The following is a 15,268-nucleotide window of genomic DNA, read 5'->3' as shown; positions in this document are numbered from 1 at the left end:
TGCTTTGCTTTCTGTTCCCATCCCCCTCCCACCCCCGTCCAGAAGGCGCCCGAGGGGGCGGGGTTCTTTCCATTCCTTCATTCCTTCCTTCATGGGCTAGTTGGTCCGTTCGCTCATTCATTCATTCGTTCGTTCGTTTGTTCATTCATTCACTTGTACATTCATTCCAGTCCTCCCCCCTCCGCTAGGCAACGGGCCCGCACGCGCAGATCACCCGTGGTCGCGCCTGACCCTCCCCCCCGGGCCTCAGCACCGCCCCCTTCCTGCCCCGCCCCCTCTCCAGGCCAATTGGGGCTGGCTGGCCGGGCGGGGCCGGGGCCAGGGCGGGGCTTTGCTCCCCCACTACCCCCGGCGGCGCCCGCGGCTCCGGAAACGCGCCGCGGGGCTGCTGGGCTCAGCCGGGCGCTGGCGGCTCCGTGGCGTTTCCTGCCACGCCGGGCCTGCTTGGGCCGCGCCAGCGCCGCTCCACCGAGGGCTGCGCGTCGGCCGCCACGGGGCCGGGGTGAGCATGAGGGCCACGGGAGGATGTGCCCAGGGCGCGGGAGGGTTTGCGGGATTGGGCTGACCGTTTGGGCCACGGGAGGATGCGCAGGGGGGCAGCCTGAGAGAGTGCGCGGGGCTAGGGTGAGTGTTCCGCAGAGTGTGCGGTGGGTGGAGGCCAAGCGTTTTTGGGGGGCGTTTCTGGGCCCGCAGGGCCCGCAGGAAACTGCTCGGCCCTGAGGCCATCCAGAGTGAAGGACGAGTCCCAGATGGAGGGTACGAGGAGGCCCGAAGGCCTTCTCGCGGCGGGCGGGGGGCGGCAGTCAGGGGCGGGAATCGCGGATGTGCCGAGGCCTACGCTGCTTTTGGGGGGACACTGGAAACTGGTCGTTATGGGAAGGAGGGGACCCCCTGCCCCAAGTGCAACGGAGGCTGAGGGGGGGAGGGGGCGTTGGGAAGGTTAAAGGGCTTTCCCCCAGTTTGGGGGAGGGGCTGAGCCGCAGTCTGGGGCGCTGGGTGGATGAGCTGGGAAGGGTTCCTGCTGATGGAGTTCCTCCTTTCCTTTTGGGTGGAGGTTGAGCCTCAGGTTGGTGGGGAGGGATGGGGGGATAGCCCAAGAGCTATGAGGGAGCGCGAGGGGGCAGCGCTTGCTGGGGGAAGATGAGCTCAAGGCTCTAGGTCTGAACAGGGCTTTTTCTGTCGTCCTTCTGGGGGCCACCAGCTCCTGCTCCTGTGCCTCCCCCTTAAACTCCTTTGCTGCCTCCTAGTCTATATTTGGGTGATTAATTACATGTCTTTTTCCATCCTACCCCCACAAACACACACTTGCCTGCCGCCCAAAGCCCATGGTCCCTTTCAAACAACCCCCCCCCCAAATCCTGGCCCTCTTCCCAGAGGTCCCACCCTGTTCCAACTGACGCCCTCCAGCCAACGTTGGCCTAGCCTGGCTGCCAGCCCCCTTCAGTCTCCTTGGTCAGTGAAATATTTTCTCTTAAACCTCAGACCCGACATTTTTCCTTTACCAAAGGATTTCAGAGGAGATTGCCAGAACAGCACCCCCTCTGGGTACTAATGCCTACTCACCCCCTTCCCCATCCTCCCTCCCCCATTGAGCCTTTAAGTAGAAGCAGCTTGCACAGTGTCAGGCACAGTCCAGTCCACTCCCCCCAAAATGTCCCTGGATCTATGTTTAGAATCCTCTTGAACAGTGATTTGCAGCCGTCTTTGGGTGAGAGACCCCTTGGAAAATCACTAGAAAGTGTGAATTCTCTTCCCAGGAGTCTGACAATTGGCGCAGATAGTGGGATCCCATCCCGGAAGCTCACAGGCCTGAATCCTGTCTGCTGAGTGCTGGTGGTGAGGAAGACTCCAGATTCTAGATGGGCTCAGTACTAACAAGGCACAGTTCTACATTCCAATCCCCAAAGTGCTGGTTGCAAATGCAGATTCCTTGGCCCCACCCACACCTGCTACTCTGCCCCTTGGGTTCTTAGCAAACCCGAAGCCAGGATTCTAGTGCACTGCTCCGGCCTCGGTCCCAACCTGCCTGGGCTCCCCAAATGAGCATCCCTCATACCTGTGTAGACTCTCTCATATCCAGGGCAATGTAACCTAAACGAATCTATACTTAGAATTTATTTTGATTTTTAGTAAGATGCCATGCATCTTCTTGGGAAAGGGGGAACATAAACCTTTTCTCAGTTAAGTACAACAAACACTACAAAATCCCCTTCTGGTCTACCTTCTGGCTTTTTATAGAAGGGTAAGAAAACGGAAACCTAAAGAGAGAGGGACAGGTGCCCAGGCAAAGTGAGAGAGGAAAACCGGGGAAGATGGAGACAGATGCCTCCCACCCACGCACACAGAAAAAGACACGCACAGACACAAACATCCCAAGAGAAACAGACTTTCCTGGTGAAACACCCTCTCTTGGCCCTTTAGGATTCTGCCACTTCTAGCAGCAGTGCGTTTGCACAGCACTGGGTGGGCCCTGATAAGGCCTTTGTGGCCACATCCTGGTGAGACAAGTTGAGAGCACATGGAGGCCAACTTCGCCTTCAGCCCAGAGGCTTGGGTCAGCATCCTGGCCTTGCCTGGCTGGGTTGGACTGGGATCTTGGCAGTGTGTGTTGTCTCACCCTGTCCTTCGGTCAAGCACTCATGACCCAAAGAGACATGTTCCTGGAAGGTGCACCCAAGTCTGCTTCTGTCCCCCTGAATTATTTCAGTCCCAACAGGTGGGACCTTACCTGCCTGACTTATCACTCAGAATTGGCCTGAGACACAATGAGCCATCCTTGTATGTCTCTTTGGGGTAAGTCTGGGAGTTTACAGACCATGTCTACTGGCCTTAAAGCTGATCATGCTGTCAGAAGGTCCCATGGGTGAGGATGCAAGATGGTGGGAAATATCCTTTCGTTTCTGGAAGCCCTTCTATTTGCATATATGTCAGTGTCACTGAACCGTCTTTGCCCAGAGACAATTCTCGGTGTAAGCAGCAAGACTTGGAGGAGGACAGATACCCAGTGAGGAGAATTGGGAATCTAGGCTGTCATTTGCATGGGACAGAAAGCCACAGATGCTGAGGAGTGAGGTCTCTTGTCTGACCTATAAAGACACCCTCCAGGGCATTTTTGCTCTGCCCAGAACTGAACACCACGAGCTAGCTGTTGTCTTCCAGGGCCTGAGGACATTCTGGTACAGGTCCTTATTTAGATGTTCCAGGGAGTCCAGGTATTTCTGGCATCCCTTAGAAGTTTCTGGAAGCTGCTAGATAGATCCAGTTCGGGTGGCTTTGCTGCCTCTCCCCTGCCCCACTGCCCAGGGGAAAAGGGTACCTGCTAGGGAGGTTGCATGGCCATTGGTGCCATGGAATTGATGAAATACTGATCTTTTAGGTTCAGATGCAAACTTTACTAGTACATTCTGAGGAGGGATTCTGAGCTCAAAAGCCACCTTTTAAAGACACCTAATTATTCACTACTTTTTTGACATGGGTTGGTTTTTGTCTCCATTGAATTCAGCTCTTAATTTCTGTTCTTTCATATCAAAGTGGAATGGTTATTTTGGTTCTCAGCGTTTCTGATTCTATACAGAAAATTTGATTTAAAGAAGTTGATTAAAATGTACATTGCCATCTAAAGCACATATCAGGAATATTTCTGCACTCACATGAGCTCTCGTGTTGTAGAATACATGATTTTTCAGATCGTCAGGCAGGGGGTTCGCATCAAGAGGATCCCCCTGTGCTCATCAAACAGTTGCAGTCTCTCTGGCACTTTGCTTGGTCCAGGGTGGAATCTGCCGCCAACCTTTGATAGGGCCTTCACTCTCTGGGAGTGCATAGTCATTAGACTATACTTCAGATCCCACTTAAAGAAGGAGAACAATATTATTTATATTAAGAGAGAGAGATTTGTTTTTCCATAATCTTTCTCCAAACTGCCATTTCCCAGGTGGGTGTAGGAGCGCACCTTATATGAGTTTTGGGTGAATCAAAGTGCCTTATGGTCAAGGTCAGCATCGTCTTCTGTATCCATCAGGTGCATTACTATGATTTTCATATTCTTCCTGGAATTGCTTTGGCCTTGGCCCCTGCAAGTCCACTTTTGGAAGGCAGTGGACATCTGTATTTGTCACTTTTGTCACAGCATCCGGCTTCTTTCCCAGGTTAGTTCCGCCATTTCAAAGCAGAGCAGTCGTACAGCATGGCTTCTAAATGATCAGATGATCTTCGGGATTGGTGATAATTTACTTTTAACTGCAGTGGGGGTTAATGTGTATCTTATCATACAGAATTTGGCTACTTTTGTGAAAGAAGGGCTCACTTTTTCCCTCCTGTTTTTATGAGCACTTTCTAAATGATCTCTGTATGTCCATGAGTGCTGGGACTGTGTGTGGTGATCCGAATTTCTCGCAGGTTAGGTCCCCTGGGCAAGCCTGATACAGGAAGGGCCACTCCTGTTGCTACACAGGAAAGGATAATTAATAATTCACTTGGGGGTTGTGGCTCGAGGATTTCAACAGTTAATCATTCCAATTAAGTCAAAACACTTTGATAGGATCTGCTCAATTAAATAGAACACTTCAGGAGGATGTGCTCAATTAAACATGGGTGGCTTGGAAAAACTGTGTGTGTGAGTGTGAGTGAGAGAGAGAGAGAGAGAGAGAATGATGTGTGTGACTAGCGCCCAGTGAGGGTCTCTGATGGTATATCAAAAGGATGATTTAAAGCCAGCCCCCGAAGTCCATATATACCATTAGGCTATTAGGACATTCAACAACTGCCTATTCTCTGGATATGGCCTGGTGTTAGAGGGCTGCATATTTCCTTTCTTTGGTGTGGCTTGAAAAGTCTTAAATCTTGGGAGCTGGGCCTCAGGCAAGTTACTTAACCTCCTGGATCCATGACTTCCTTCTGTGTAAAATGGAGGGGGTAATAACTATTGGTTGCAGTAATTAAATGATGTGAAGGGAGAGGCACAGTACCAAACATGTAGTAGGTACTCTGTAACTAGAGGTTTGCTCCATTTAACACGCCCCTCCCCCCACAGTTTATCCCATGTCCACTCGGTGCCAGGAGCTCCTGCAGACGCTGGGGATTCAGGGGTGACCAGGAAAGAGAAGGTCTCTATCCTTTGGGAGGTGATGTTTCTCCTGGGGAGTCAGGTAAAGATAATTTCATTTCAGAGGATGATTTTTAGGTAGTGAAAAGTGTTATGAGTAAATGGTGATTGGGCTCGAGAGTGAAGACACTTTAGGAGGTTTAACACTTGAATGAGGCCTGAATTCTTAGCAGGAACTACCTGTGGCATGTTCAGAGCCCCGAAGGGCATCATCTTGGCATATTTAGGACAAATGAATGTCAGGGTGTCTGGAAGGAACGACTGAGATGCGGGGTGCCGGATTTGGGCCAGGTCTTTGTAAGGGGTTAAGGCCTTAGGTCTCGGGCTTGAGGACAGTGAGACAAGTTTTAACAGGCCATCTTTTTCAGAAGGTAAATATGAGATGTTCTGTCCATTCCACTTGGCAGCAAAACCTCAATGTCAATGGAAGTGAGTTTTCTTAATGAATTGTATAAGTAATCTACGACCAGTTTGTTTTGTATTGGAAGCCAAAGTCAAACCAGACATCAAATGTATACCAGGAAGAATCCCAACTGCTCAGAGGGGGGCCCTATCCAGGTGACAGTGGGACACAGAGAGCTTGGCTGCTGGGTACCTGGGGCTTCACTCACACACGAGGGAAGCACCTGTGCTGGGCACTGGGTTGAAGAAGGGAATGGGGCTTCTCTGGATGTTGAGACTAAAGGAGGCCTTCTGCTCACACCCATCCATGGCACTGAGAGCCTGGGGAGATGAGCCCAGGAAGTCCCAACCCCATGGTCCTCTCTCTAAGCTTTCTGGGACTGCCCACACATTGCTATCAGCCCCTCTCCCCTGTGTCTGCCATGCCCATGTGGGTACCTCAGGATGTTGCTCAGCTTTGAGGGCCATTCCCCATTGCTTCCTTGGCCTCAGCCCTACCCCCTCACATGCTAAGAATCTTTCTTATCTAAAACCTACCCAAATCTTTTTAAATTGTTATTCTTTTCTGATTACCAAAGAAATGCAGCTTGGTTACTAAAAATTCACATGGTACAGAAACAGAAAGCAGAAGACCTTTCTAAATCTAGACTCTACCCCAGGGTGGCACACGTTACAGTATAGGTGTGCTTATTTTAGCTACAAGTCACTCCGTTTACTCCTTTTTTCTCCTGAAATGCAAATATATACTTAGCTCTTCTCTCCCCTTCCCCTACTCTCTTTGGGTTTTTTAGTAAACAGTTGCTGTCTGTCTCCATCTTCTATGAAGGATTGGAATTTTTGTAGTCTGTGTGTCATCCGTATTAGCCACCTGTTGGGTTTTTTTTTTTTTCATTTTTATTTCTTTTTCTTCTTTTTTTTTTTCTTGTTTTCTACCACTGGTTGATTTTATGTTTAAGTTCTCCATTTTTCTTCCTGCTCTGAGTTCTAGGACTCTTCAGTAAGGTCTCCAGAGCTCTGAGCCACATCCATCATTCCCCCTCTCCTTTTGTTATTTTTTTTTAAAGATTTTATTTATTTATTTGACAGAGAAAGACACAGCGAAGAGAGGGAACACAAGCAGGGGGAGGGAGAAGGAGAAGCAGGCTCCCCGCGGAGCGGGAGCCCGATGCGGGGCTCGATCCCAGGATCCTGGGATCATGACCTGAGCCGAAGGCAGCCGCTTAACGACAGAGCCACCCAGGCGCCCTCCTTTTGTTATTTTTGACATTGGGATTATTTAGACCTATGGTATGTTGTTTTCCATCCTTTTACTTTTCACCTATCTATGTCTTTACATTTAAAGTCTTTATATTTAAAGTTTCTTACAGACAGCATAGAGTTTTGTTTTTAATATAGTCTAATAATCTGTGCCTTTCGATTGGAGTGTTTAGTCCATTTACATTTGACTTAATTATCCATGAGGTTGGATTTAAGTTTGCCATCTTGCTATTTGTTTCTATTTATTCTCTCTGTTCTTTTTCCTTTGTTTCTTTACTCTTTTGGATTATCTTTTGGAATTGTATTTTATCTCTACTCCTGGCTTTTTAACATGCATCAGAGTCTCAGAGGGCTTCCTTAAACACACAATCATATGTTTTACTTACGTGTTATAAACCCCACAGTACCTTATTATTTTTGCTTTAAATGGTCAGTTATTTTTTAAAGATTTAAAAATAAAGGGGGTAAAAGTGTTTTTACATTCCTAGTCTTCTTCATTCCTTTGTGTCGATCCAAGTTTCCATCTGGTATCATTTTCCTTCACCTGAAGAACTTTCTTTAATAGTACAGGTCTGCTGGGGACCAATTCTCTCAGCTTTTTGTCTGAAAAAGTTTTTATTTTGCCTTCATTTTTGAAGGGTATTTTCCCTGAATATAGAATTCTAGGTTGACGGGGTTTTTTCCATTAGCACTTTAGAAACGTCATTCAGCTGTTTGCTGGCTTTGCACATTTTCTGATAAGAAGCCCATAGTTGTTCTTATCTTCGCACTTCTGTATATAACATGTCCCCCCCCCCCCCGCCCCCGCCGCTCTAAGATTTTCTCTTTATCACTAGTTTTCAGCAATTTTATTATGACGTGTTTCGGTATATGTATGTGGTTTTTTGGTTTTGTTGTTTGTTTAGTCTTGGTAGGGGGTTGGCTGGGCTTCTTGGATCTAGTTTTCATCAAATTTGGGGGGGAAAATTTCAACCATTATTTCTTCAACTATATTTTTATCCTCTCCCCCTTTTCTTCGTCTTTTCAGATTCCAGTTACATGTGTGTTAGGTGATTTTCTGTTATGTCCAGGTCACTGAGACTGTTTTGTAAATATCTTTTTTTTTTTTCATTTTGATCTCCATTTGGGTTAGTTTCTATTGCTATATCATCAAGTTTTCTAATCTCTTGGGGGGGGGGTGTTGGACCCTGAACATCTCCCTACCTGTGTGTATCCTGGGAGTTGTTCAGCTTAAATCTAATCCTTCTTTTTATCCTCAAGCTTTCTAATCCAGTGTCTAATCTGCTGTTAATCACATCCAGTGAAATTTTCATTTTAACTGTTATAGTTTTCACCTCCAGAAGCCCCACTTGGATCTTGTCTATATTGTCCATTTTTTTCATTATGTTTCTGTTTTTCTTTCAATACTTGTACCTAGTTAAACTGGCTGTTATCCTTATCTGTAAGTTCTACCAGTAATCATTTTTGAGTATTTCTGTTGACCTGATTTTCCTTGCCATGGGTCACAGTTTCCTGCCTCTTGGCATTTCAGTAATTTTATTTTGGCTGTTGGACGTCATAGAGATCATATTGTTGAGTGTCTAGATTTTGTTATTTCGCTTTGAAAAGGGTTGGACTTCCTTTGGGGAGGTAGTTATTTGTGGACCAGCTTCATCACATTGAGGCCTATTTGTAAGCTTGTCTAGAGCAGGTTCGGGGTGGCTGTGGCCCCAGGAGTCGGTCAGTCCTACTACTAAGGCGTGGCCCCTCTGAGTCTCTACTGAATGGCCCAGGTGATCACTGAGGACTCTTTACTCTGGTTTTTTGAACCCTGAACATCTCGCTACCTATGTGTGTCCTGGGAATTGTTCAGCTTAAAGCTTCCTGGCCATTCTTTTCCTAGTCTTTGGGAGTTTTATTATGTATGCGTGGCTTGGGAGTCAGGAAAGGCTCAAGGGGGGCCTTATGCTGATTTTTTGGAGCTCTTTTTTTCTGCATAGCTCCCTCCTTTCTGGAACTCTGCTCTGCAACTTCTAGCTGCATCAACTGCCCTGGATGCTAGTCTGGGTCTTGATGAAGCCACCAAGCTCCGTTTGAGTCCCCCTTCCCTGCACGCTCAGTCTAGAAATTGCCTCCAGGCAGAACCAGGACAGTGATAAGGCTTATCTCAGTTGTTTCTCTTCTCTCAGGGTGACGATCCTGCACTTCCTGCTGCCCAGTTATCTGAAAACTTGTTTCAAATCTATTTTGTCCAGTTTTTTTTTAAAGATTTCATTTATTTATTTGAGAGAGAGAGTGAGAGAGAGAGAGAGAGAGAACACATGAGAGAGGGGAGGGTCAGAGGGAGAAGCAGGCTCCCCGCCGAGCAGGGAGCCCGATGTGGGACGCGATCCCGGGACTCCGGGATCATGACCTGAGCCGAAGGCAGTCGCTTAACCGACTCAGCCACCCAGGCGCCCTGTCCAGTTTGTTTGTTTTTTTTTAAGATGTTTATTTATTTATTTGACAGAGAGAGAGACACAGCGAGAGAGGGAACACAAGCAGGGGGAGCGGGAGAGGGAGAAGCAGACTCCCCGCCGAGCAGGGAGCCCGATGCGGGGCTCAGTCCCAGGACCCCGGGACCATGACCTGAGCCGAAGGCAGCCGCTTCACGACTGAGCCACCTTATGGCAGGACATTGTTCTTTGTTACAATATCATGGCCAGAAGTAGAAGTGTTTATCATCTATCCCTTTCAATATCTGATTTTATGTAAGTCTTTCTGGAGTGTCTGGGTCTTCTACTCCTTGAGCTAGTGTAGAAAATGCCTCCTTTTCGTTTAGTTAGGAATTAAATTGAATTGACCTGACATCAGAACAGAAACTGTGTTCCTGCTTCTTTTGAATTCACTGAAACGGGAGGCCTCTGAGGCACACACATTTGTGGTAATATAATTACACCATTTCACATATTTTGCAATCTGGAAGAAAAAGGTAAATTGTACATATTGTTCAGATCTCTTATTTAGCGACTTGGTGTTTGAAGATCTTTTCTTTGAGGCTCCTTTTTCTAGTTGTTTTGTCCAACTTTTCGTTTTGTCAGACGTTTCACAGAAATGTTCTTGTCTGCATCTGTCTCACTGTCACCTGGATAATTGCTTGAGTTCGGTGGGGCATGGCCTTTAAAAGGCCCTGCTTCCAGCCCAACAAGACCTGGATCCTGCTCTTTGGTTGCCTCTCCCAGTGGCCCCATCTTTTTTGTTGCCCTTACAAAGTTGGAAGGCCCTCTCACTTGTCACTTAGTTATTTCTTCTGATGTTCTTTTGGGGACGCTTCCTTCCTATGCAGTGTGAGCCCTGACCTCTTTGAGGCTGGCTGCTGGGAGGCCTGTGGCCGGCCTGTCTCCGAGAGCCAGTCTCGCTACTGCTGGCCCCCCATCTGCGTCTGCGTTCCCTGCGCTGTTCCTGGGCCAGCATTCATTTGTCTTGTCTGGGTTCCCTCCGGCCTGCCTGTATGAATTCTTTGCCAGTCTGTTTCCCCCAGTGTTTGGGGTATGTTTTCTTAGGCACACCTGTGCTCTGGCTTGTCACTCAGCTGCTGTGCGAGAGAAGACTGAGTAAGATTTAATACCAGGGAAAAGGAAATCACTAATCTTGTCCTCGGGGACCCAAAGGCAGGGCTGCTGTCACTCATGGCTCTTTTCACTTTCCTTAGCTCTGCCTGCCCCCACCCCAGGGTCTTGCCCTCCCCCAGGATGGACCGCCAGGAAACCCGGTCCTGGCAGGTCCTCTTGAGATACTTGAGGCCCAGGTGAGCTGTGCTTTCCTCTGCCTGGCTTGGGAATCTGTCACTGCTCCCTGATTGTGGCCGTGACCTCTGCCTCTTTTCCCAGCATGACACACTACGGGACCCGAACTCCAGCTTAGGCCTGTCCTCCCTCTGCTTTCTTCCCGAGTCTACCAAGAAATGGACACCTGCTGGGGTTGTAATTCCCATGATGCTGGTGGGGGAGCTGCATTTCGGTCCAGGAAAGTGATTGAACTGAGGTCCCTCGGGAAGACAGTGGGAGGCCAGGGCCATGGCCCAGGTCTTCTGATGCCTGGTCAGATTCTCTTTCCAGGACTTCTTTTTGTTTTTTTGTTTTTTTATTCATGAGAGACAGAGGGGGAGAGAGAGAGAGAAGCAGAGGGAGAAGCAGGCTCCCAAGGAGCAGGGAGCCCGATGCGGGACTCGATCCCGGGACCTTGGGATCATGACCTGAGCTGAAGGCAGACGCTTAACCATCTGAGCCACCCGGGCGCCCTCTTTCCAGGACTTCTTGAGGCTTGTGCTTAGATCTCCATGCTGGCGATGCACACCCACTCCAGACCCTCACCTCTTATCGCTGCTATTACTAGTGCTCCCCCCACCCTCATTCTAGAACGGATAGAAGGACAACTTATCCCTGGGAATTCTTTCAGGATTCAGTGACATTTGATGATGTGGCACAGTACATCACAAAAGGAGTGACTGAGACTGGACGCCGAGCAGAGGACACTGGCATATTACAGGAATGCGACCTCCATGGGTAAGGATGGCCCTAGCCCTTCCACCAGCTTCCCCACAGCTGCACGGTCCTACACAGCTGGGTGTGGGGTGAGGGCCACCTGGAGTAGCCCTACACAAGCTTTTGCCTTCTGGGGGCTTAGACCCCCCACCCTGGGGATCGGCTGTAAGAAAACACAGAAGTGTCTGCCACCCTCAGCGTCTCTTTTTTCTTTTTTGGTCAACATTTCAAAGTAGCAGGGCTCCCTCCCGACTCCTAATGGCATGGAAAGAAGCCCTGTCAGTGTTTTATTGGGAAAGAAATGAGAACAAACTGGCCACTATCATTTAGGAAACTTTGTTAAAAAATCACAGATTACCCAAAAATTACATGGCCATTTTATTATAGTTTATTGTTGAGGGAGAGGTTGACACAGCAAGGCCCTCTGCCCTGAGAGGGGCCGCACATGTGAGGTGGGCAGGGTTGCTAAGACAGGAGCCTGCTGTGGGTCAGGTTTGGGAGTTGCAGCACAGGGCGAAGTTCAGTGAGCAGGCGCTGAGGAACGTGAACCCGGAGAAAGGGAGGATCAGCTCTTCTGGATGACCACCTGGCCCTGCATCCGGGTGGGCCCGGGGTCTGCCTCATCCCTTCCCTGGAGGGAGCCAGCCCTTGGGGAAGGCATTTGGAACGGATGAATGACCTGCCTGAGGGCACAACCAAGCTCGACTTTGTGGATTAAAAGGGTTTCATCTTTGAAGGCCCTGCCCCACTCTGGCTGTGTTCTGATGGCATCTCTGGCTGCCAGCAAAACCCTTTTTCCTTTTCCGTGAGCAGGAGTTCCTGTTTTGAATCCTACCTGGTGTGAGGACACGTGCTGCTGGTATCTGCCCCATCCCTTAGTGCAGATCGAGCGAAGCCTTCTGGTGAGTGAAAAAGAAACGTGAAAAATGAAAAAATTGTGGGGGGACACCCAGCTGAGCCTTTGGGGAGGAGGTGCGGCTGCTTCTCTCCCATAGAAGGGGGAGATCTCCTCAGGGCCACTTTGGTGGTAGGGAGCGGGCAGCAACGAGGCCTCTCTGTGCCTCTCGTCCGTAGTCCTTGCTTCTAGTTGGATGGGCACCAGCCAGCCTGCCCGCAGCCTCTCTGGGCGCTGTGTTCAGCAGCTGTCTCAGGAGGAATGCGATTCTCGACAAAGGAAAGTAACCTCCTTCCTTCCTCCTCTGCAGAGGAACAGTGTCTCGCGGTTCTCATCTCAGAAGGCATCTTGGTGACCCAACAGCAGACGATGGGTGAAGACGCTCAGCCACAGGAGATGGCATCCACCAGCTCCCCGCGGGCCGGGGAGCCCAGCCCCGAGGTCAAACAGAACAGGGACTCTGAGCAGAGGGGGGGGAGCCTTCAGAATCTGCCTATGGAACATCACTTCGCGTGTAAAGAGTGCGGGGATGCCTTTCGGCTTAAGGTCCTCCTCGTGCAGCACCAGAGAATTCACAGTGAGGAGAAGGGCTGGGAGTGTGGTGATTGCGGGCAGGTCTTCAGGGGGGTCTCGGAGTTCAATGAGCACCGGAAGGGCCATGTGGCCGCAGAGCCCCAGCCCGGCCCCAGCCGAGCCCCGGAAGATGCTCTGGAGAAGAGGGAGCAAATGGAGAGGGAGGCGAAGCCCTTCGAGTGTGAGGAATGTGGGAAGAGGTTTAAGAAGAACGCAGGCCTCAGTCAGCATCTGCGTGTCCACAGCAGAGAGAAGCCCTTTGACTGTGAGGAATGTGGGCGGTCCTTCAAAGTGAGCACCCACCTCTTTCGCCATCAGAAGCTGCACACGTCCGAAAAGCCGTTCGCCTGCAGGGCGTGTGGCCGGGAGTTCCTGGATCGCCAGGAGCTTCTCAAGCACCAGCGGGTGCACACCGGCCACCTGCCCTTCGACTGTGACGACTGCGGCAAGTCCTTCCGCGGCGTCAACGGCCTGGCCGAGCACCAGCGCATCCACAGCGGGGCCAAGCCGTACGGGTGCCCCCACTGCGGCAAGCTCTTCCGGAGGAGCTCGGAGCTCACCAAGCACCGCCGCATCCACACGGGCGAGAAGCCGTACGAGTGCGGCCAGTGCGGGAAGGCGTTCCGGCAGAGCTCCAGCCTCCTGGAGCACCAGCGCATCCACACCGGTGAGCGGCCCTACGGCTGTGGCGACTGCGGCAAGGCCTTCCGCGGGCCGTCCGACCTCATTAAGCACCGGCGCATCCACAGCGGACTGAAGCCCTACGAGTGTGACAAATGCGGGAAGGCCTTCCGGAGGAGCTCGGGCCTGAGTCGCCATCGGAGGACCCACAGCGGAGCGAGGCGCTGCGAGTGCAGCGCGTGTGGCCGCGTGTTCAAGAGGCGCTCGGCGCTGCAGAAGCATCAGCCGACCCACCACGACTAGAGGAGGCCCCCGGAGGCGGCGGCTTCCCGCGGGGCAGGGGGCGGGGGGGGGCGGGGGGCGAGTCCCTAGAGGGGCAGGGCAGAGTCAAAGGAGATGAACAGTTTTGTAGCGCTGATATATTTTCGCGTCAGAAAGGTCGAATCCAATTTATACTGTCACCAGCAATTTATAAGTGTACATGTTTCCCATTTTGCCTATCGAGAGTAGCTTCTCCGACATTCTAATTTATTTGGACTAGTGTGACGGGCATAAAGTACCTTCAAGGTATTCCAACCCGCGGGCCTTGAAACCGAGAATGAGAGAAGAGAAACCTGCATGTGGGGGGTGGAGGGGGGCGTGTGGGTCCCCTTCTCCCGGCTGCTCCCTCCGGGAACGGGACACAGAGCTAGTCAGTGATGGCCTCGATGTAACGTGACCCCAGCTTTACCTGAAGACAAGATAGAGCCCCAGAGTTGTTTGGCCTACTTGAATTTATAAATTGTTAGGGATGTACATAGAACACTCAAATGTCTTATAATATTTAATTTATTAATTCAGTTATACGTACATACTGTAAATCACATATTACATAGAATAATATATTACTTTAGAAAATACTCCTTTTTTTCCCTCACGCCACTCCACAAGATGATTTTATTTTGAATCCTCACATGCATCTCTGACCTCACCATCTTCACCAACCTGGTAGCCCCTTTTGAGTCCCCCGACAGTTTCAAAGCACATCCGATGGCTTCCATCCATCTAAGCTGTGTGCCATGTAGCACTGTGACAATCCCTGCACAAGGCTCTCACTAGAAACTTCCTCCCAAGCCATAAGTACGTGTTCACATACTGTTCGGACAGTTGTTGTTTTTAAATTTGTCCCGTAGCTCCACAACATAACCACTTACCGTGTTTGCCTTTTTCAAATGACCGTTAAAAGACTTTTTTGAAGCATCTATAACTTGGCATTGTGAGGTCATACTCCCAGGAATAAGTACTGAATCTGGGCTACGTTGCTTTTGCGTCCATTTTTCTTCAACCAGTTTGTTCTGGTGACTTCCATGTGCGTCCAAAACTAAGCATCAACTGGGGTCTGTTTCGGGTTCATAGGTCTTGTCCTCAAGCAGCACTGTTCTGTTCAAGCTCAAGTAGTTGAAAGAGCATCCCCATAACAGGGACATCTCAAGGACTCAAGTATAAGGTGATGCCTCTTTTTTCGGGAGCGATAGCCTCTCCTCCCATGGAGGCAGCCCTCTGTTTCGGGCTCTAAAACAGGGGTGATCACAGGACTACCTCCTAAGGTTATCGTGAGAACTGCGACGCCACGCCTGGCCCGAAGGTGCACACTCAGTGAAGGTCGTCCGCTGTCATCACCATAATTATCGCTGTCGTTCTGTGGCTCCTTAGCACCGGAACTGGGGATGGACCCAGGCCTCCTGACTCCTAGTCTCCCCTTCTTTCTCCCGTGCAGTGACTTAAATCGTGTTCCTGTTTTCTTGCACGCAAATCGTACGTTCATCTCCTTTGACCAGTTACCAAGTTACCTTTGGATATATTGACTTCATACAGCGGTTCTTTCTATATCGATTGTGATGATCTCTTTTCCAGTTTTATTGCTTTGCTCTTTGT

At 50.0% G+C, this 15,268-nt stretch overlaps 1 protein-coding gene across 1 annotated transcript; it reads left to right on the top strand.

Moving 5' to 3' along the window:
• The first annotated feature begins 386 nt into the window (after positions 1–386).
• On the top strand, positions 387–13,693 carry ZNF275 (zinc finger protein 275). The gene is made up of 4 exons (XM_028094363.2): positions 387–502; positions 11,180–11,286; positions 12,079–12,167; positions 12,471–13,693. The coding sequence occupies exon 4, from the start codon at positions 12,530–12,532 to the stop codon at positions 13,655–13,657; it is 1,128 nt and encodes a 375-aa protein (XP_027950164.1). The 5' UTR covers positions 387–502; positions 11,180–11,286; positions 12,079–12,167; positions 12,471–12,529; the 3' UTR covers positions 13,658–13,693.
• Positions 13,694–15,268: the final 1,575 nt, after the last annotated feature.

Source organism: Eumetopias jubatus, unplaced genomic scaffold, assembly GCF_037043125.1.
Source record: "Eumetopias jubatus isolate StellerSeaLion01/CBP00866 unplaced genomic scaffold, mEumJub1_p1.0 scaffold_11, whole genome shotgun sequence".
NCBI lineage: Eukaryota > Metazoa > Chordata > Mammalia > Carnivora > Otariidae > Eumetopias > Eumetopias jubatus.
This window is presented reverse-complemented; position numbering and strand designations above follow the sequence as displayed.

What these genes read in the sequence shown, in the direction of transcription:
- ZNF275 (XM_028094363.2), top strand. Translation starts at nt 12,530, where the DNA reads ATGGGTGAAGACGCTCAGCCACAGGAGATGGCATCCACCAGCTCCCCG.